At 33.0% G+C, this 23,135-nt stretch overlaps 4 protein-coding genes across 8 annotated transcripts; 2 read left to right on the top strand and 2 right to left on the bottom strand.

Annotated features, from left to right (window-relative positions):
- The first annotated feature begins 137 nt into the window (after nt 1-137).
- On the top strand, nt 138-6,378 carry LOC7495787 (uncharacterized). Of its 5 annotated transcripts, XM_052455602.1 has the most exons (15): nt 138-271; nt 378-486; nt 604-669; nt 959-1,100; nt 1,249-1,385; nt 1,530-1,731; nt 1,827-2,065; nt 2,220-2,328; nt 2,418-2,562; nt 3,435-3,580; nt 3,664-3,836; nt 3,976-4,347; nt 4,428-4,483; nt 4,645-4,847; nt 4,930-6,378. In XM_052455602.1, exons 2-15 carry the CDS (start codon nt 421-423, stop codon nt 6,204-6,206), a joined length of 3,333 nt encoding a protein of 1,110 aa, XP_052311562.1. In that variant the 5' UTR covers nt 138-271; nt 378-420; the 3' UTR covers nt 6,207-6,378. The 5 variants fall into 5 exon arrangements, with proteins under 5 accessions (XP_052311562.1, XP_024444081.2, XP_024444092.2 ...); XM_024588324.2 differs by lacking the exon at nt 138-271 and having other exon boundaries at nt 297-486; nt 1,036-1,100; XM_024588313.2 differs by lacking the exon at nt 138-271 and having other exon boundaries at nt 296-669.
- A 116-nt stretch (nt 6,379-6,494) lies between these two features.
- On the bottom strand, nt 6,495-9,644 carry LOC7495788 (1,4-dihydroxy-2-naphthoyl-CoA synthase, peroxisomal). The gene is made up of 9 exons (XM_002300072.4): nt 9,211-9,644; nt 9,002-9,124; nt 8,537-8,638; nt 8,159-8,197; nt 7,824-7,922; nt 7,523-7,570; nt 7,200-7,295; nt 6,910-7,032; nt 6,495-6,808 (listed from the first exon to the last, which is right to left on the bottom strand). The coding sequence occupies exons 1-9, from the start codon at nt 9,493-9,495 to the stop codon at nt 6,692-6,694; spliced, it is 1,032 nt and encodes a 343-aa protein (XP_002300108.3). The 5' UTR covers nt 9,496-9,644; the 3' UTR covers nt 6,495-6,691.
- Nucleotides 9,645-14,786: 5,142 nt separating this feature from the next.
- On the bottom strand, nt 14,787-15,863 carry LOC7456234 (agamous-like MADS-box protein AGL103). The gene has a single exon (XM_002300073.1). It carries the CDS (start codon nt 15,861-15,863, stop codon nt 14,787-14,789), a length of 1,077 nt encoding a protein of 358 aa, XP_002300109.1.
- A 3,092-nt stretch (nt 15,864-18,955) lies between these two features.
- Nucleotides 18,956-20,232, top strand: LOC7456235 (ribonucleoside-diphosphate reductase small chain). The gene has a single exon (XM_002298594.4). It carries the CDS (start codon nt 19,136-19,138, stop codon nt 20,123-20,125), a length of 990 nt encoding a protein of 329 aa, XP_002298630.1. The 5' UTR covers nt 18,956-19,135; the 3' UTR covers nt 20,126-20,232.
- The last annotated feature ends 2,903 nt before the right edge of the window (nt 20,233-23,135 follow it).

The following is a 23,135-nucleotide window of genomic DNA, read 5'->3' as shown; positions in this document are numbered from 1 at the left end:
AAATTGAAATACGTTTGAAAGTAGAAATTGAAATCACTCAATCAATTAGCCAATATTTTTCCATGCACTGTAAAGTTTTGACCAGCTGTGACAATTCATGACATAAACTTTCCCCGTATAGGAAAACGGAAGGACAATAAAAAAAACAGAAAATAGTACAAGAAGAAATGAAGAAAAAGATTATCAGGATTGGTCCAGTTTGATGGCAATTAATGAGGAAATGTGAGCATCTTTAAGTAAGAAGTAATGAAACTGACAACAATTGTTGGTGGTAGTTGTCCTCAACTCTTTCTAGCTTCTCAGCATACATTTATAATGGACGTTGGATGCAAGCTGTCTCTTTATCCAAACTCTCAACTGCTATTATCTTTCTGCAGCAAACAAAGCTTATCTCCCTTCTCCTCATTCCTCTCTTGATTCATGCTTAAATGTGAAGTGAAGTACATGGCAACTTCTGCAATTGGTTTACTCCAACTTCTCAAACTAGTTATGTGTATTGCAGTTATGATTTTGTGTGCATTAGACTCAACTAAGTCAATAGTTATCGTTAACTTTCATCAAGCTCCTCCTGAACAATCAAGGATCTCTACTGCTGTTTTCCAGTATTCAACAGAGTTTCCAGATGGTAGCAACGCTTGCAAGAATAACAGTTGCCACATGTCCTGTGAGGTAACATTCCTGTTGAAACATCTTTCTTTCTTTCTCCTTAATTTGAACCGGTAAAACTCCTGTAAATAGTAATGCTGCAAGTTTGCTTTTGCTCTTCTTGAGATTATTTAATGTTTTCAGGACTTTTTTCTTTCTTGATAAATTCATATATTGATCTGCAGAAGGTCCCCAAGTAAATAAATTTCCCCTTTGGAAAGTATATTGCTTGTAAAATATGATTAGTAGCACTTATTTTTTCCGAGGCAGCTTGAATTTGTTTGAATCATTACAAAATTTGACTTGAACACAGCTCGATGGCCGAACTTTGAGATCATGTCCTGCTGATATAATAGTATTCAAGAACTTAACTGTAAACCACAAACACAGTTTTCTTCTCAGTGTCACAACTCGTAATGGAGAGCGAAACTCATCATCTTATTCTTGGTTCATAGGTAAGTAACTCTGTCCCTTTTCTATTCTTTCAGATGTCTAGTGCTTAGACAATGTCTGGTCTTGGAAGAATACTCACTGAAGTGTTTTTCTTCCAAGACTTTTATCTGCTGGGACTTTACTTGTCTGTTTCATGATTGCATTGTCCAGACACAATTCCACCAACTGCAACAATATTTAGTGAACAGAATTACACAAATGCTGGAAATATAACCATTGATGTAACATTCAGTGAAGCTTGCACCGGGTTGGGTGGATTCAAGTGTGCGAACTCATCAAATTGCGATGTAAGTGCATTTCCAGGTCCAAACTACTCTTTAGTTCCCCTGCAGAAAACATGCATTTGTGTGTGTTATTAATTGTTAGAGGGAACTTAGATTGTTATCAAAGGGTCTACTAATGTGAACTCAGGTAACATTTCACTTCTGCAGGTCATTTTGAATGGTCCAGCATATCTTCATGCTTCTTCTCTACACATCATCAAACCTAATATAAAATACAGACTTGACTTGACTCTCTCCTTGAAAAGTTTACGTGGCCGCATCTTAGTCAGAATGGCAGATAATTTTTGTACAGATAAGGCTGGAAACTCTTTTACAAGGACAAACAGTTCCTCTTTAATTATTCACTTTGGTGAGTTATCGTTCATCATTTGTAACTTGCCGGAGATAAATGAATAGATTTGCGTATGGATCCTTCTGTTATTTATACTTCAATTTCTGTCTTAGATAGAAGACCAGTGCTGGTAGATTTGTGGATGCCAGTTCCATCCTATGTAATGGAGATCAATGGGGTCCCAAGAACTGTTCTGGCAACTAACAAAATTGGGGACATGAAAATTTGTTTGGACTTCAGCATTCCCATTGGAAATTCAACAGAAGAAGTCCTAAATTCCTTGCACGTAAACTCAGATAATGTTTTACCTGTTCTTATTGGAAATCATTGGAATCGCAAGTTCTTTTTTGAAGTAAGCAGACTTTAAATGACACGGGCATCTTTTTTTCAAAAGAAATCAATACTATAAATAATAATATTAAGTTCATAATCACTTCCTGTGAAAATTTCAATAATACTCGAAAATCTAATTTGTATTTTCAAAACTCTAATTTTCATATTTGTAGCTCAGGAATGCATCGAAAGCTGAAACCATTACGGTTGAACTAGATTCTGGATTAGTTGGCAGAACAGGCACTCCTGTTTCACAAGCGGCCTCACTGACAATTCTCTTTGGTACTGCAGTTGTCATTGTTTGTGCTTTCCAAACTAGTTTCTTTCATTTCTGTTTCATAGATTTACTAATTCATGCAGTTTCTTTTAAGATTCAACAAAGCCTGAGGTGAGACTGAGCACCAGCTCACCAAATGTTACAGAGGCATCTGACATGAAGGTGATAGTAGGGTTTACGAAGCCGGTGTTTGGCTTTGCGGCCTCCATGGTACAAGTGGAAGGAGGAAAAGTTACAAGGCAGGTGCATAGTTTGCTCTGAAAGCTATTACTGTTATAGTTGATAGCAATGTTGTTAAAAAAGCCAGTTAAATTTTAAAATCTTATGATTTTATAAGTTAACATGTATCTAATATGTCAAATCAGATTAAAACTCAAAAACTAGTAAAATCGGTCAAACTCGTTCAAACTCGGTAAAATCGGATCGATTTTACAAGTTTTAAAAAAATATAAAATTGTGCATTTTAGTAATCTGCACCTTAATATTTTCATTGTTTTAAATTTATATCTTGCAAAACTTGTGCAATTTGATAATCAAGAGCTTAATTTTGACTATAATTATTATAATTTTTTAAATGATACAAGTTATTTGTGGATTTCATTTCCGTAAAATTAAAATACATATTCATTCTTCACAATTTCTTATGTAAACTAGTAACATATCAATTGATATATTACTCTGTTTTAACGGGCAAATATATAGAATAAAAGTTGTAAATTGGCATGCTTAACTCTTGGAGTAATTAATGTTAAATGGTCTATCAAAATTTAAAGGGACTCATTTATTGTAAATGACGAAGTAAGTGGATCGATTTGTATAAGAAGTAGAGGAATCAATGTAAATAAAATAAAGATATTTGGACTTTTCTATTGTTTATTTTATTTTTATTTTTATTGTGTTATATTGTTAATTACTACTTGATTGGAATTGTTAATATATAATTAGTTAAAATATTTTACTTACGATTTTATGATTCGAGTTTATACTATGTATTCCGTGTAGTTTTTTGAACAACCTTGGTTCATAGTGTTACAGCACAAACTTTCAAGAACTGCAAACAGTTTGAAATAGCAGTTTAAATACTACCTGACTCTTGTGTTTCTTTATCTAGGTTTAAGGAACTTTCAAGAGCTCTATACTCGCTGACTGTCCTTGCTGTTACTCAGAATGTGGTCTCCATCACAATTCCTGCCGGGAAAGTACATGATATTTCAGGAAATCAAAATTTAGCTTCTAACCTACTTGAAGTGAAACACTGTAAGAACATTGTACTGTTTCACTATTCCAGAGCTCAACTACTGATTTTGCATCTGAATTTAAAAATCTAAACCTTACAATAGATTCAACCCCGGCAATATCAATGGCATTATACTCTTTTGTGACTTCTGGAGTAATAGCAACATCGCTGACAGCTGCTGCACTTTCACTGTCCACTGCAAATCTTGGAGCTATACGCTCTCTTGCAGCCGGAGATACTGACAATTTTGCTTCTAAACCATCTATGAATCTGCATGTGAGTGTTCAAACACTGAAATGGCCAAAGCTGCATACAAGTTCTTCCAATAACTTTGTACTAGACATCATATGTCATTACTGAAGAACCGTTGTGTTTTGTGATTTTATTTGATAATTATGAACTTCCTCTATTGTAGGGATTTTTTGGACACCTTCAAGTATTTGTTCTCTCTGATTGGCTCTCTGCCAGTCATCCAATTGAGTACTCAGAGACAACAAAAGGTCTGAGGTGGCTCATACCTCGTCAAAAGCTTCCATGGAAAGATGGTGGCACTTCTATATGGCCCAACCATGTTTATTTGGCTAAAGAAAATCTCAGAATCTTATCACTTGAATATCACAATTGGTTTAATACAAATTTAAATAGTTCTTCTAATATGGAAGATCAACTTCCATTTCAGACTGAAATCAACCTAAACTTTGGTTGGCGTCATGGATATAGTACAAGCATGAAAAGTACTCCATATGGTCTACCCCTCAATTCCAGAGAATATTTCACTTATTTCTTGGTTGGTATTTACCATCCTGCATAGTTGTATATTGTGATTTCATGAGAATTTTACATCAGCTGTATTCATCTGTCTTGCAGAGAGGGGAACCATCATCTGCTACCAATCTCATCAAGGAAACTGAGAACTGCAAAGGGTAGCCCAACACTTAACTTCTAAATTAGGATCTGCTTATTCAAACAAAATCACTTCCACTAACACAGAAGATTAAGTCTTAATACCTGCAAGTTATAAAACTGCAGCTGCTTTTAACACATATTCATGGTTAAAACATGGATGACATTGTTTCTTCAATAGGTGGCAAGACTTGGAGAAGAACTTGTTCTGGCTTGGTGTGGGAGGAGGCAGTTTACTTATAATTCATGTGCTAACATTACTTTTCCTAAGATGGAGGACAGGAGCACCAGCTCATGGGATATTTTCGGTTCCCAGGTTTGAGCTGCTACTTCTAATTCTCATGTTACCTTGTATCTCTCAGTCCTCAGCATTTGTTATGAAAGGTGAGCACTTACCGATATTCTTTCTGATTTAGTTTAAGGCCTGTCAAAGATTTTCTTGAAATGAAGACTGCTTCATTTTCAGGGGGCTCACCTAGAGGAATCATCATCGGGGCTTTGTTGCTAGTAGTCCCAGGAGCACTTATTTTATTCACCATCCTTTTTCTCATAATTGCTATCTTCTCTGGGAGTTTTGCTCTGTACAAGGAAATCAGGGATATTGCTGTAGGGGATCCATGGTATAAAAAGTTGTGGTCTGTCTTTGTTGGTAAGCAAGTAATTGGTAAATGGTTTTATAAGGAGGGGTTGCCCACATCTCTCCTTCCACGCTTTGGAATTCTCTTTGAAAATCTAAGGGGTCCTCCATTATTTGTCATTGTTGATCATTGTGACCCAAACACCTTGCCTACGTGGATTGAAAGTGGTCAAAGTGGAATTGGAAGAATGAGAGCTGTGAGCTCAGATGACAGCAATGAAGAAACTAAAATGCCTTGGTCCAGGCGACTCGTGGGGTGTGCTAGATCTTCCTATGTTATTCTGGATCTTGTGAGAAGAATCGGTTTGGGAATACTATCCGGAGCATACAGATCACCAGAATCAAGTCAAAGCCTTTTAGCGTTGGCAATCACATTGATACAATTCATTTATCTGCTTACACTCAAACCATACATCAGAAGGAGAGTCCATTTGGTGGAAAGTATCTCTCTCTTATGCGAGGCAGGCATCTTCGGTTTTTCTATTGCTACAGAAAGATCAAATCATATGGAAGAAAGCATACTCGGATACACAATGTTGGCTCTCCTCTTCCTAACCTTCATTGTTCATATTGTAAATGAATGGTATGCATTGGTAAAATGCCTTCTAAGACTTTCTCAGCCTCGGAGGAATTCTTTCAAATTCGGATTGAAGCTTGCCGCTAAAGGTCTTGTGTTGCCTTTCCTACCAAGGAAGCACTGGTCAAAAGTTATTCCAAATTTCTCCCAACCAAAAACAGGCCTATCTGCTGTCCCTCCTCTAAGTCCAGAATCAGTAGATAGAAGAACACACCATGGTGATGCACTTAGTACTATATCTGCAACAGTGGTTCCTGTGCTCAGTCCTGGTTCGCCAAGTCTAGATGTTATTCAAGAAACAAGTTACACAACTGCAGAGACATCCCTTCATAGTGCTCAGAGCGTTGGGGAAGGAAAAGGTTCACAGGGACTAAATTTAGAGAAAAAGAGTGAACTAAAGAAACTAAGGCAGTTGGCAAGGGCTAGTTTCTCTGGGAATTCAAAAGGTCAGGAAAGCACAAGCTACGCATTTAGGGACCAATTCTTCTCTCCTAAAACCCCAGATAGTTCTCAAGCCTCCACTTCTTAGACCAGACAGTAGTAATTTACATAGAAAAGCTACTAGATATAATACGAAATCCGTCATTGCTTTTTACTGATGTAACAGTATTAACTTTGTCTGTTCTTTTTGTTTGTTTTCCTATGTAGTGAAGATTTTTATCTAAAATTGGAATTCAATACCAATACCTCATTTTGTGGGAGGATGTAGATTTTATTGCTGATCAATTAAATTCAGTACCTAGCTCCAAGTCCAAAGAAGACATTTTCTATTTCTAGGCAATCTACATAAAGAAGGTACCAAAAGAGTCGTGGGCAATTGAGAGTAATTTCTTCTGAACTCATTTGATGAAGCGAGGGTGATGCTTTTGACAACTGATAATGTCGCTTCCAAGAGAGCTCAATATAAAATTCTTAATCTCAAGAATACATAACAAAGAAGCCACAAAGGATTTATTGAAAAAAATTATCTGGTAGATTGATAACAAATTGGGTCTGCACAGGTGAAAGTTGACATTAAGGTCGTCGTGGAAATTTTGAGAAATCCGGGGGTCTACGTTCCATAAATGCCGACTTCCCCTCGCTGCCTTCCTCAGTACCATAGTATATGAGTGTGGTATTCCCAGCAAGTTCCTGCATGATACAAGTACACATGAAAGAGTAAGAAACAAGATAAGGTCATTTAGTTAAAGTAGCTTGAAGAATACAAATACAAGTAGATGGTCTAAGGGTACCTGGAGTCCAGCATGACCATCATCAACAGCATTAAGAGCTGACTTGAGGACTCGAATCGCAGTTGGGCTATTCCTTAGAATCTCTCGACACCATTTGACTGTTTCTTGTTCTAAATTATCTAACTAGAAGATGTTTTTAAACGTTAGCAATATTTAGCAGCAAAAATAGAATGATGGTAATGGGAGAATCATACAGTTTGGAAGGAGACAGTTTAATGTTTAAATGAGTCAAAATACCAACAGATCCTACGCTATATATTGGAAAAAAATAGAGAGAATAGTGAACTCACTGGTACAACAGTGTTAACAAGGCCCATTTTCTCTGCTTCAGAAGCTGTATAGAACCTTGTCAGAAACCACATCTCACGTGCTTTTTTAGGCCCGACCTGTTAAATTTTCAGATGCAAAACAACACGGTATAAAAGATATCAAATGGACAATGATCAAGAAAATCATCTACTTATTCTAGCATTGGTGGTTGATGAGGCAGCCTTAAAACTAGAAGAGGGGGTCTTCAGAAGAATCAAATGATATATTAAAATTTCCTACTAGAAGATAAGAAGTGATATGACGCCAAGTATTGAGTCAACCAAAGATATGTTCAATTGCTTACCAAACGGGACATGATGGAACTTCCATAACCTGCATCAAAGCTTCCAACCTGCAAAGAGAAACAATACAGCAGACACTAATCAGATCTAGACAGTTTGGACCAAAAAAGAAATGGAACTTGTGAGAGGTGATTTGTAAGCGTCCAATACTATTATACGATTAACCTTGCCTTATAGGATCATTGCCAATCTTGGCTCAACTCAACTGAATCATAACTGAATCCCATACTAGAGCCAATCCAGCCTACAAATCAAAACTCTAAGTCTGCAAATAACAAGAGAGACAGAAGATGACAAGACTACCTTAGGACCAGTCTGGCCAAATATAGCATTATCGGCTGCAATTGTGAGATCACAGACCATATGCAATATATGTCCTCCTCCAACAGCATAACCTGCAACCTGATAATGTAATGTGCACGGAAGATGCAATGAATAAAACAGTTACACTCTCATGGATTTGGATCTTTGATATAAGAATCCTGAATCTCACAAAGTAATTAAATATAGAGCATGACACGGAGACGTAGTATTTCATGTTTTTGTTCTAATCATATCTTCCACAAACTCATGTCTTCTCATCTAGTTACCAAGTATATCCATGAGAGAACAATTGTGAAAAGTGAAGAATACCATACCATTGCTATTACTGGTTTGGGAAGGCGCCGAATTTGTACCTGCATGATGATTGAAATGAAGAATTGAAAACAGCTGTAATGTGGTAGAAGGTATGAAGCACAAAATAATGACTAGGATAATATATTGCTACATATGACTTCGGCCATTTCTGATGGCGATGAAAGTGGAACCCAAGAAAGCTACTAGATATCAGAAAGGTTAAAATTTGAATGGAAGAAATTGAACTGAAATTGAAATGGAAATGATCTTTTGAATTGTAGTTGCAGACCATGAGAATGCATGTATGTTAGGCAAGCTTCCAACAAATTTCAATTGGAAAGGTGCAATGCATGTACAGTTTACAAAATCTTCATACTAGATTACAATGTTGCTAGCACCTGCAAGTCTAATACATTCAAGCGGCCCATGTCATTAGGATCAGCATAGCCATCCTTGGTTCTTAATGCCTGATCGCCACCGCTACAAAAGGCCTTGGTTCCCTACAGCAACATTGTTTTTTCACAATCAAATCAAGCCTCCTTATAGAAACAAACATCTCGAAATCTTATAAATTTCACTCTTGAATCTCAGTATGCTCGATTCAAGGTTTATATACAAATTGAAAATTGCAATAGCAAACAACAAGCATGTCAATCGTATCCAAGGAAAATGGCATGACTTTCTTGCAAGCAGAATAAAATGCGATAGAAAAGTTGCAAGAAAACCAGTTTTGCTTCTTAACTTAGAACCAACCTACCAAACGCTTTAAGCTGTTCTACATCCTTAACATTGCCTACAAAACCAAATTAATTACTACTATACTAATTCGTAAGGCTTGAAAAAGGCACGAAGAAGAGGAAAACCTTGCCAGTAAGAATGATAACCCCCACAGAGCTATCATCCCTAGCATCATTAAACGCAGCAATTAGTTCCTTAACCGACCGTGGCCGGAACGCATTTCTTCTCTCTGGCCTGTTAATAACAATCTACAAACACAGTAAAACCGACATTAAAACAAACAAAAAGAGAAAGACACAAGAGCCATGATCAAAGATATCACTGCACTTCTGACCTTTGCAATGCCTTCACCAACAGCCTTTTGATAAATAATGTCAGTGAAGTCCTTAGTACTGCCATCAGAAGCAGCAACATTTCTCCAAACAACTTCTTTATTAGAAACATTACCATGGACTCTATGGTAGTTATCATTCATGGAAGCAGCATTGGGTACTAGTTCAACCGAGTCACATTTTGAACTAGAAGCTGTAGGAGGAGAAGGTACCATAAGATGGTTGGCAACAGAGGCCATTCTTCTCCTTACAGAGTAAAGCTCCTTCTCTGACAATGTTTGGGCCATTATCTGCAGAACTCAACAATGGACGACTTCAAGGTCTGCGCTTTGAGCTACTGTTATCCTCTTTCTTTAGGAACTGGGCAGAGAGAGAATGTGAAGGGAAGAAGATAGGGAATCATATCTGGTGTTGACTATTGAATGAAATTTGCGGGTAGAATAGGATAAGATTAATAAAAGTAGCGGTCAAACATCGACCTTCAAATGTATTTAATATTACAGGAGGTAGGTATTGTGGTTATGATTTGAAAAAAGTTATTTTATAAAAAATATTTTTAATTGAGTTTAATTTGAAAAAATAGATGTTTGGTTAAAACTATAGTTAAAATTGAGGTTGAAAAAAAAGTAGTTTAATGTGTTTGGTTAAAAATACTTTTGAAATTGAGGTTATAAAATAATTTTAAAATATTTATATTAATATTGATGGTTTTAAATTTAAATATTATAGAATTAACTACTCCTGTTATATCATGAAATAAATAATACTTGATATAAAATATTTTTTATTATTTTATTAAACTATTTATAATTCCATTATATATAAAATTCAGCTGATAAGAACTACAGTTTTCATAATTTTGTGAGCATGTAATAAAATCAGATAAAATATTATCAGGTATAAAATTGATATTACAGTGCGAGTGAATTTAATTTACTCTATACTAGTTTTTTGAAAAAAAAAATTATTCACATCACAATGAGAGTGTATTTAATTTACTCTAAACTAGTTTTTTTGCAGAAAAAAAAACTCTTAAAAAAATTACCAGACTTAAAAATAAAAAAAAATACTGTTCACATGAACAGTGCAATTCACTGAACATTGTGCCTATCACAGGTTGAAACTCTCGTACAAAAGCAATATTTTACTATTTGTAAAAAATCATGGTCCTGCCGCATATAAATGACGGGACCTATGTGTTTTAATTAAGATAACATTTGTAACCAAACGGCCATTCATGAGTTTTTAAAAAAACACGAACACTAATACGATGCCATACAGATTCACATCATCTTGTTTGTCGCCTTATTTTATTATTTTAAAGGTGCATGGGTATTATACAATACCATACAATTTTTTCCTACTGGTCAAGTTTTTGTTTTTAATTTTTTTTATTCGACAATAAATGTATTTTGAATCAATTTACATGTTAATGGAGATTAAGTTTCTCTGTAAATAACCATAAAAAAAAGTTCTGGTTTTTTTTTATGTTAATTTTTTTTATGTGATTGTCATATCCACCAGTGTGAAACGCATTAATTAAGCTAGTTTTCTCTTTTTTTATATATTTATTTAGAATCATCATCCAAACCGAAGTTAGTTAAAATTTATATTTTTTAAAATAATTTTTTATATATTTTTAAAATTATTTTGATATATTGATATCAAAAATAAATTTTAAAAAATAAAAAATATATAATTTTGATATATTTTTAAGCAAAAAAAATATTTTAAAAAGTAATCGCCACCGCACTTTGAAACAACCTTAATATCCCTTGCAGCTTTAATAACTAGATGTGAGTAAAAAAATTGAAAAATCGATTAAAATAAGAAAACTGAAAAAAAAAATATCTGAAAAAACCGAAACATAAAAAAAACCAATTAAATCAATTAGAATATTTAAAAAAATATTTGGTTCGGTTCGGTTTCGGTTTCATAAACTTGAAATCGAAAAACCTCAACCTAATCAGTTTAGTTAAAAATAAACCGAATCAAACTGAAAACCGAATCGAAACCAATCCCATCACAAATTCCAAAAAAAAAACTCAAAAAACAATATAGTTTTTTGTTTTTAATATAAAATAGTCGAATCAAACCGAACCGAACCAAAACCGGTCAGTTGGAACTGGTTTTGATTCGGTTTCAATTTTATTTTTTGTATTTTATAAAATTTTGGTTTGGTTGTTTTTATGGGTAAAAACCAAACCAAACAAAAAATAATCACCCCTGCTAATAACTAATCCTTTCATTGATGTCTAAAGAATATGAATTTTCTATAGGAAAAAATTGAACAATTATAAAAAATATGAGGTGGAAATCCAACTTAAACTTTTTTTTTTCATATGCATTTCTCTAGGTTTTATTAGTTATATGACTCGCGCTCCGCCATGGCTCAAATATTTTATTTTTCATAAAAAAATTATATATGCAGATTTTTTCAATGCATTTTTATAGTTAAAAAAATTTTAAAAATCAAAGAATTTATGCACACATATAATTAAATAAATTAAGAACTATGTGCGCTGATAAAAAATTATTAATGACACCTAAAAACAAAACTTAAAAAATCAAGAAATAGATATAAATTAAGATATTTAATCTCGTAAGATAGGACATTTACCTGATCATGTTTGCTATTTTTTTATTAAAATATTTTTTTATGTAATCAAACGATAATAGGAATAGACAAACATATTAAATTGATTGAATAAAAAAATTAAAAAAATAATAATATCTAAGGCTACACATATTAGAAATATCATCTGAAAATAATTATTTTTTTATTTTCAAAAACATAATTCATTTATACAAAAGAAAAGGAATCATAGATGAATCAGAAAAATCTCTTCAAAAATTAAACGCGTAACTAAAAAATCACCATTATTTAAAAGAGGTTCTCTAAATAAAATAAAAGAGTGAATGGGTGTTAATATAAATATAATTAAGTTTTTTAAAAAAACATAATAATAAAATAAGCATTAATTGAAAAAAAAAATAAAAAAAAAAAAGAGTCAGGCGCTGCTAGGCTTGACAAGCCAGGCTAGCCCCTTTCACCAGGGCCCACGACTGGGCTGCCAAGGCAGGTGGCAAGCCCATACGATTGGGCCCTTTTTTTTATTCTGCCCCAAGGGTGGACAATATGTCGCCCGCCTTTTTTTTGAAAAAAAAAACAGCCGACACGTCACCTGTTTTTTCTAATCTGGCCACTGCGATGACCGGAAAATCGGGGTTTATATTCTTTTGACCCAAAAACTTGTTTTTCAACTTGTTTTTGACCCAAAACACCTATAAACACCTTATAAAACCATGATAAACTTATCTATAGCATCAAAAAACTGCCCCAAAAACCGAACTCAACCCAAAATCAAAATTTAACTTGAGCTCATATCTATTTTTTCACAAACTTTTAAGGTACAAAAACACCTAATATGAACTCCCCTCATCAAATGAAACAATTTCACACAAATATCCTTTATTTTGGTGGCTTAAATCAGTGTCAACGATATATTTCTCTCTACCGCTGGAATCTGACGATCTCACTTTCTGTCCTCTCTCAATTAGGGACAAAAAATAACAAAAATAAACTTTTGCACCAAAATGGAATTCGAACAATTTTGAGAACCCGAAATTGTATAATTTGTTTGATTATTTAAGTTAGAAGACCAAAGTTCATTTTTTAAAAAACTTATGGTATGCCACCCATGTTTGTTGCATTTTTCATTTCGATTTCCCCTCTTTCAATCTCATCCTTTCATAAGAAATCAAAATCAATTGCTCTTTAAATAGGATTAAATCACTCAAAAAAAAATTTGAGAATCAAATTGAAAAAATACAAATTTTTGCATAGTCCTTCCACAATAAAATATGAGAGAATAAACGGTAAAAAAAATGCATAGTGAATATCCCAAGAGGTTTAGAGTATAAGGTAATTAGGTCGTTTGGCTTTTTATTGTTTGATTTTGTAAAATTAACACTTTGTGAATTATAAAATAATATTTGAAATTTTAAACATGCAAAACAATACGAGACTGAAAAAGTATTAAAAAAAAAACAATGTAAATGCAACATAGAAGAAAAGAAACAATCCATTATGGATTGCATTAGTTACTTACAATTTTTCCTTTTCTTTAATTGTTTTGGTTACTTGATTTTTTTTTTATTCTCAACCTAATCCTTTCACATTAAGTTAATTTGAGATCGGGTTTGATGTTTTGTTTTGACTGGCTCCATCTAGGTTCTTGCAATATTAAAAATAAATTTCAATGTTGAGTCAATGCTCAAATTGACCAAAAAAAATATTTTTACTAATTCAAACCAATTAAAATTTTAAAGATCCAATTTTAAACAAAAAAAAACATTTATCTTTTTTTAAAAAAAAATTGTATCTTTATCTCAACTTCAAAACTCAATCTTTGGTTGAAATCAATATATTTACTATCATTTATTAGCTTATATAATTCTCTATTTATTTTATTAAACATGCATATAAACTTTTTAATTTGCTGCTAAAATTTTTATTGAATGTAAAAAACCATTAACAACGCTTGCACCTATTTTTTGGGTTGAGAAAAGAAAAAACCTTCATCCTGCGCCATGGGGAATCAAACTAGTCTAAAATTATAGTTGATGGAAAATCCCAATTATCAAGGATCTAATTGCCCTTTATGATGTCATAAGGCTTAATGTGACTGAGTCCTTAAACCTCATGGACCAAAAAGACCTTTCTTCTTGAGATACTGACATCGCCCCTTCAAATTTTTTAGGGCTAAAAATCACCGCATACCCTTTTATTATGTCAATTTAGTCAAATTAACCCTCAATATATTTGGCCAAACCAACCCCTATACTTTCGATTTTGGGATAAAAAATCACTTCCTCCACCAGTGCTGTTAGTTTGACCAAAATCCATCAGTTGACTAAATCAGATGATCCTAATCATGCCATGTGTCACTTCACTCATCAGTCCAAGATTGAATTGTATTTCTCGAAGGACGAAAATGAAAAGGTAAATATTTTAAAGGGGACTTTTACAACTCTTTAAAAAAGGACCCCTTCATAGAAACACAAAGATCCTCAGATTAATCAATTGTTGATCGAAACCCTAATTAATAAATTCTAAAATCCCCAAATCAAACACTTATTGAAACTCACCTTCGCTAAAAATAACACAAATTCGCACCCAATCGGGTACATGAAAACACATCACTACCCTTTTCAATTTCTTCAAAATTGGTCTCGCATGCTCGTAGAATCTGTAGTTTGTAACAAACTGTGGAAGTTCTGCGGTGCTTCTTCTCTAGTCCCATCTAGAATTGAAGTTGTGTAATTATATAAAAATCTTGCACTTAAGCAATTATGGTTAGATTAAATGTTGAATATCAGATCATATGAAGGAAAAAAAAAAAGTTACATGGTGTCAAAAGTGAAAACATGAAGTCCAAACCTGCAAAATTAATCTCCAGACTGTTCAAGAAATTTGCCGACTCTTATTTAAAACTAATTTATAAAACCAACCGAATCTGCCTTTTCTGATCAGAAAACAATCTAAATCTTCATAATCCCACTTCTAGTTTTAACTTTAATCCCTTCTCTCAAATTCAGCATTACCATTGAATTCATTGATTTCAGAAAAGAGCGACTGTTGAGGAAAACTTGTCATTGGAAATTGCTTGTATGGCTGCATCGGCTGCATGGTTGAGGCAACGGATCTCACTGAAGAATCGGCATTATTAAACCACGCCCAAGGTGCAGGGTTGACATAAAGAGGTCCATTGCATGAGAGGTGTTGATTGTTACTGCTACTAGCCTGGCAACCAAATGAGTTGTTATGGCTCTGATAGCTCATTATCTTCATCATCGCATCCTCAGTTATATTTGTTTGTGATGGAGTCCTATAAGCACTCTGCTTAGATTCATAATGAACTGGCGGCAAAACATTCAATGCCTTTGGTTCGGAGTAAAGAGTTGAATAGCCATTGTTATAGGTCCTCTGATTCAATGAATTTGCATCAAGTTTAGCCATGGGAGAACTCATCTCAGGCTGGAAAGGGATAGGCGGCTGGGCTTCGAATGACTTCCAATTCGAAACAAGCTGCAAGAAATCAGTAGAATCCATATTATCATTGTTGTTACCGTTTCTCTTCCTGCACTTTTGTACGTCGTGAGAACTAGCCTGCATCCATGATGCATCATTATCCATCACATACTGATATTCTTTGAATATACTGAGTGTTTTATCAGCAGTTTCAATTAATTTAGTATCCAATTGACCGAGAAGTACCCTTAGTTGATCGCTAGATAAACTGCTCAGACGGTCATCCCACGCAGGATATTTAGCTTTAAGAACTTGCCTGTGCAATTTGGCGAACTCTGCATCTATCTTCTTCTTCTTGGCAGTAAAATAGTCCGAGCCCCGGTAACATTTTCTTGGCTGATCACATGCCTTGTACCTGTTGATAATACATCTGACTTCATCGGAATTTGAAGGCCAGGTCTCAGCAGTGGCAGCTGGTTGATCATTCTGATTTGGCCCAAAGATAATTACGCATGCATCAACACCACAAAGAATAGAGAAATCTGAAACCTTTTTTAGCAAAGTCGTCTTCCTTTTCCTGAAGGTAAGCATGCGAGATTTTTCATTCCTTATCGATTCCATTTTGATTCTTTCATTAACCATTATTTGATCTAGCAAAATGGACATACCATTAGAAAATATACATCTCTCTTTTTATTTCAGTAATTCAGAACGGTTCTTATTATACAGAAGGGATAGTAGCATTGCTGGCAAGCAAGATACAGTACCAAATCAAAAACCTGAGTTAGCTACCATCAAGGAGAATACAATAGACATCAAGAGTGATAGATATGTGCAGATTTCCTGAAGCTTTATTAACATCAAAAAAGGCTAATGAACTTGTCCAAGAATTGAGATTGTACCAGAGTTAACACAGGAAACGACAAGCAAAAACTTCAGCAGATCCAGAGGGAGTGTATAGCAGCATGCATGTCTCTGGTCTAACCACAACAACACATCTCAATTCATTATTTTATTCCCAACATGAATTCCATCGTATCAAATTCATCCAAAATCACTAACTCAGGAAAAAGAATCACAATCCACACGAACATGCTTCTAGTCAATAATTGAAAACCTAAAAAACCCATATATCCATGTTAACAAACAACAGTTAGGACCTGTGCTCATGTTAGTGCAGGCTCTCTTTTTTAGTAATATATGAATTAAGTTCATACTTTAAAAAGAAATAAGATTTTTATGCAATGGAAAGTGGAAGCAACTAATACGTACCAAAGGATTGCATGTTACTTTGAACATGTTGAAAAATCAAAGAAAGGAAAAGACAGCAGAAATTAAAAAAAGAAAAAAAAAAGCCTTTTTCTTCCATAAAATATACATAATAGAAACCGAAGAAAGTACCTTAATTAGCTTCAATGGCAACTCACAAGACAGCTCCAAAAACCCACTACCGCACTCAATGCATATTTGGATAGCTATTCATAAATAAACTTTATTGAATAGGAAATTTATGGGATCTCCATGATTATAAATATATATTTTGTTTCCTTTCCTGTTAAGGACACAAATTTTTCATTAAAATAATATTCCTCAGAGGGTCCGGACAATTGTTGAGAATTCATTAAATTTCCTAATCAAAATCTTTTATTTTTTTATTTCCTTTTCTTTTTCTATAAGTTTTTTTTTAACGTGATTTATGTTTCATTATGCATGGATTTTTTTTTATGAAAATTTGTTTTAATTAAATAAATTATGGGTAAATTAGAAATTAATCTCAAATAATCCTTAGTTTTCCTACTAAAAAAACTCTTGATATTTTTAGATTTAATTCTTAATTTGTGATGGTTAATTAAATGTTGATAATGCTGGGGATTAGTTCTTACTAATTCCTAAACCTTTTAGTTTTCAAGATTTACCATAAAAGAGAGGCGAATGAAGAGTTTAATCCGAGAATCTTAAAGATTTTTACACACTTTTCCTCACCTTATATTTTAGTGTTTTTTTATTTTATTTTATGATTTGGTTTTCCTTCCAAATCTAGAACTTAAGTTCATATTGTTGAGAGATATTTGAGTTTTATATTTTTTGGTTAAAAAACCTTACTTTAAAAGTGATTATAAACCAAAACAATGTTATTAGAATCTTAGAAGACATATTGCATACATTTTAGTTGTATAAGTAGTGAGGAGTAATAAAGCTTTAAAAACAAAGAATTTATCATTGACGATAACAAAAAATTTATTACTTTAAAATATTTCAACAAATAATTAAATATTTTTACCTTAATTTTATAGATTTAAATGTGTATTAATTGTAGTCTTTCCTAGGATATTTTTTATTTAACATACTCTTATAACGATAAACTACCAATCTATACTAATTATTTTTTAACTATAATTTTTTTTATATAATAAACTAAATATATTATCACAGTATATATTTACAAGCTTTGGTTCTACATCTTGAACAAACAAGTATTATAATTTGGGTTTTTTTAACATGTGCTTTAAGGGCATACGTTAATTTATATAAGTGAAATGTTGAACTTTCATAATAGAATGGATTCATGTGACGTGCAGAAGAATTAACATGGCATATGATTAAAGAGTTAACAGACGTTTGCAGTTTGAAGGCTTAACGGTGCGATACAAGAAACACAACAGTATTAATAATAATGCAATTTGCAGGATTCAGCTAGTAGAATTACAGTTTGATTATAAGACCCTCTTATACTCTTTGAGTGAGTGAAGAATGGTATAGAACTTCTACAATGAAATTGTTAGGTTAAATCTGGATCTAGACGAGGCCAACAAATCAACAAAAAAAGATGTGCCGCGATTTTTTAATTTTTTTCATGCTTTTCTTTAAAGGACTAATTAGCTTTTAAAAGGCATAATGCAAATACAACAGATTTGTTTTAAATTTAAAAAGAGTTAAAAATAAATTATAATAATTTTTTAAGGTATTATAAAATTATAAAAATAATCCAAAAGATTTATTACTGCTTAAAAATAGATAAGGATAGCAATTTATAAAGATTTTTCTCGATTAAATCACGCTTATTATTTGATGTCACCTTTTTCAATCATCTCACATGGGATTTAAAATCCATAATTCGTATAATGAGTTTGAGAAATTAACTCAAAATACATGATTCAATTCAATATATTATTATTTTAATATTTTAAAATAATATATATTTTTTTTATAAAAAAAAAAGCCATTTAACCTAAGGCAAAAAATTTACTACACTTTTCTACCAAGAATTTTATTGTCAAACACGAAGAGAAACAAGAGTTTCTATTTCATCCATCATATCAAATACAAATTAATCTTGTCTCCTACCGTATCATTCCGAGTTTCCGACTATCTCATCCCCAACATCTTATTTATCCAATCTTGAATTAACTTATCTAATTCTAAAAATTTAACCAAATTAACTTTTAATTAATTTTTAAAATTAGCACGGGTTAAATCTGATATCAAACCGGATCTAAATTGATCCATTAAGCCGAGCCAAATTTTGTAATACGTGGCACCACAACTCGCAAGCAATTCACCAATAAAAAACGAAATCCCCCACCAACCCTACCCTGGACTTATCACAATATTCAAACCAGGCTTCCAATTAAAACCCACCACGTCACCTATTCATTCTAATCCCAAAAATTGCCGTTTTTAGCCCCGGCCTCCAAGTTCATTCTCCCGCAAGCTTCTTATTAAAAGAAATAAAAAATTCAAAATCCCCGCTGCTCTCAAAATTTCAAAACCCTCCCTCGCTTTCTCCGTTCTCCTTTTTCCCCTATAAAAAACCACACCCGCACACCCACCTCTACTCACCACAAAAAACCCTAATTTATCTCTTTCGAACAAAAACAAAACAAGCCTCCAAAATGCCTGCAATCCCAGAAGAGCCCCTCCTCGCTGAAAACCCAGACCGCTTCTGTATGTTCCCAATTCAATATCCATCAATCTGGGAGATGTACAAGAAAGCTGAAGCCTCATTTTGGACGGCTGAAGAGGTCGATCTCTCTTCAGATGTCGGTCACTGGGAAAACCTGACTCCTGACGAGAAACACTTCATTTCTCACGTCCTTGCCTTCTTCGCCGCCTCTGATGGAATCGTCCTCGAGAATATCGCCGGGCGTTTCATGAAAGAAGTCCAAGTCTCGGAGGCGCGTGCTTTCTACGGGTTCCAGATCGCGATTGAGAATATCCACTCAGAGATGTACAGTCTTTTGTTGGAGACCTACATCAAGGATTCTACTGAGAAGAACCGCCTGTTTCATGCCATTGAGACGGTGCCGTGTGTGGCTAAGAAGGCGGAGTGGGCTTTACGGTGGATCGACGGAGGCGAGAGTTTTGCGGAGAGGTTAATTGCTTTTGCTTGCGTGGAAGGGATATTTTTCTCGGGGAGTTTTTGTGCGATATTTTGGTTAAAAAAACGTGGGCTAATGCCAGGCCTGACCTTCTCGAACGAGTTGATCTCGCGAGATGAAGGGCTTCATTGTGATTTCGCGTGTCTCCTTTACAGCCTGTTGAGGAAGAAGCTGAGTGAGGAGCGCGTGAAGGGGATAGTGAAGGAAGCTGTGGATATAGAGAGGGAGTTTGTGGTGGACTCGCTACCATGCGCGTTGGTGGGGATGAATGGGGAGTTGATGAGTCAGTATATTGAGTTTGTAGCTGATAGGCTGTTGGGTGCGCTTGGGTGCGGGAAGGTGTACAATGTGGCTAATCCATTTGATTGGATGGAGTTGATATCCTTGCAAGGGAAGACAAATTTCTTCGAGAAGAGAGTCGGAGAGTATCAAAAGGCTTCAGTTATGTCTAGTATTAATGGGAATGGTGACAATCATGTGTTCAAGATGGATGAGGATTTTTAGAGTCCTTGTGGGCTAATGTTTTTATCTAATTATATGCTCTACTTCTGCTTTGTTTATTTTTTTTTTTGTTTTTTGCTCGAGGAATAGTAAATGGCAAGTTCCCTTTTGATGTCTTTGTACATGCTCAATCCTTTTGTGTTAATTTAGACCTTAAATGTGTTTAATATTATGGTGCTTTGAGTTTTTTTATAATGTTTTTTTTTTTCAAGAAAATGTATTAAATTTTTTAATTCTTAACATGAATATATTAAAATAATTGAAAAACATTAATTTGATTTTTTTCATGTTAAGTGTATTTTTTAAATGTATTTAAATACAATTTTAAATAAAAAAACTAACTCAAAACCTGTGTAAAAAAATTGAAAAATCGAGAAACCGGAAAAAAAATAACCGAAAAAACTGAACTGTAAAAAAAACCGATTAAATCAATTAAAATTTTGAAAAAACTGGCCGGTTCGGTTCGGTTTTGGTTTTATAAGTCTAAAACTGAACTGAAAAAAAACCTGAGTCAAACCAAAAAAACCCGAGCCAAACTGGTCTGAACTGGTTTTTATTCTAAAAAACCGAATTAAAATCGATCGGTTTGAAATGGTTTTAATTTGATTTTGGATTTTTTTAAAAAAAAAATTCAATTTAATTATTTATTTTTAATAATAACCAAACCAAAAATCATTACCTTTACTCAAAACTATTATTAATTGCGTTGTGCTTTTTTTCAAAGTTCCATTTCCAGACTCAAATTTCAAAATCGCCCACCATAAAAACTGCCGCCAAATCATACAAATTCTTTCAAAAAAATTGGACCCATTCTATATGTATATGCAATGCTGTCCTAAATTGGTTAAAGGCTCGGGTTACGTGCTTGCAAGGTTAACCTTAAGATGATATCACTTGATTTTTTCAAGTTTTTTTCTATAAATATAACACCGATGTTATATATATATAAAAAAAATTAGAGTTGACTTGAATGAGTCAACTAGGTTATTTTGATTTGATTAATCTCAGGTTAGTAAATTAAAATGAGACTAGGTTTAGTTCAAGTTCTGAATTAGCAGATTATTGGTCAATTTTGAGAGTTGAGTTGTGTTTAATAATCATGAATCTCTCATCTCATATCTATTGGTTTGATGAATTTGAATCAAATTTCCAAAAACAATGTATTACTAGTGTTATTATTTTCACATCAAATACATAATACGAGATGACATGCCCGCACGCTGCTGCGGGTTTATAAAATAAATGTATTTGATAATGTTATAATTGTGAACCAGTGCTAGATAAGTAATAGAAAATAAAGGTATGATGAAGCCAATATTTCATGAAAGAAAAAAAATTTATGTTGGTGATTAAAAACTTAGAGACTGAACAAAATGATTTATAGCAATCCACAGTGTTTTGTGAGGAAAGATACCATGCTTTTGCCACATGATTTAGCTTTTCTGTTAATAAAAAACTAAAAAAATTACAAAGCTAAATTCTCTACCAACTTAATATTAAAAAAAATCAACAAAGATAATTTTGCAAGGAAAAAAACCCATGAGGAAAAACGTTGTAGCAATTGACAATGTTTTGTGAGGAAAACTACAGTGTTTTCCTCAATACAATCAACAAAGATAATTTTAGAAAGAATCATAAAAAAAATCATTTATAGAAATACTGTAGTAATTTACAGTGTTTTGTGAGGAAAACAACAACGCTTTTCCCATATGATTTAGTTTTATTGTAATTATAATTTTTAACCAACTCAATATTCAAAAACAAAATCAACAAAGATAATTTTGGAAAAAATCATGAAAAAAATCATGTGGGAAAACACTACAGCAATTCACAGTGTTTTAAAGAAAAACAATTACAAAGCTAAATTCTCAAGAAGCTCAATATTAAAAAAATAAAATCGACAGAGATAATTTTTGAAAAAAAAACACAAAAAAACAGGGACAAAAAAACCATGCTGGAAACACTGTATCAATTCACAGTGTTTTATGATGAAAGCTACAGTGCTTCCCCACATGATTTAGCCTTATTTGTAATGACTTATAATTGTAATTCTCAACCAGCTTAATATTAAAAAAATAAAATTGACAAAGATAATTTTGAAAAAAATCATAAGAAAAAAAAAACTATGTGGAGAAACACTGTAGCAACCATAATATTTTGTGAGGAAAGCTATAGTGTTTTCCCCACATGATTAAGCTTTATTACAAAGTTAAATTCTAACCAGCTCAATATTAAAAAAATAACATCGACAAAGATAATTTTTTTAAAAAAATATTATAAAAAAAAGAAAAACACAAAAGAAACTGGAAAAAAACCAAGTGAGGAAAAACTGTATCAATCCATAGTGTTTTGTGAGGAAAGTTACAGTGTTTTCCCCACATGATTTAGCCTTACTTGTATTTACTTCTAATTGTAATTCTTAACCAGCTTAATATTAAAAAAATAAAATTGACAAGATAATTTTAGAAAAAAACAAAAAAAACTATGTGGGAAAAAACACTGTAGAAATCCACAGAAATTTGCGAGGAAAGGTACAGTGCTTCCCTCACATATTGTAACTGTAATTCTTAACCAGCTCAATATTAAAAAATAAAATCCAAAAAGATAATTTTAGAAAAAATCATAAAAAAACAAAAAACAAAAAAAAAAACTATGTGGAGAAACACTGTAGCAATCAACAATGTTTTAAAGAAAAAAATTACAAAACTAAATTTTCATTCTACTCTTACTTGTAATTGTAATTCTTACCAGCTTAATATTAAAAAAAAATTAACAAAGACAATTTTAGGAAAAAAAAAAACAAAAAAAACTATGTGAGAAAAAATATCGTAGCAATCCACAGTAATTTGCGAGGAAAGCTACAGTGCTTCCCTCACATATTGTAACTGCAATTCTTAATCAACTCAATATTAAAAAATAAAATTGAAAAAGATAATTTTGGAGAAAATCATAAAAAAAACCACGTGGAGAAACACTGTAGCAATCAACAATGTTTTAAAGAAAAAAAATTACA

Source organism: Populus trichocarpa, chromosome 1 (assembly GCF_000002775.5).
Source record: "Populus trichocarpa isolate Nisqually-1 chromosome 1, P.trichocarpa_v4.1, whole genome shotgun sequence".
NCBI lineage: Eukaryota > Viridiplantae > Streptophyta > Magnoliopsida > Malpighiales > Salicaceae > Populus > Populus trichocarpa.
Note: the sequence above shows the minus strand (reverse complement) of the source record. Positions and strands in the feature narration are given on the sequence as shown.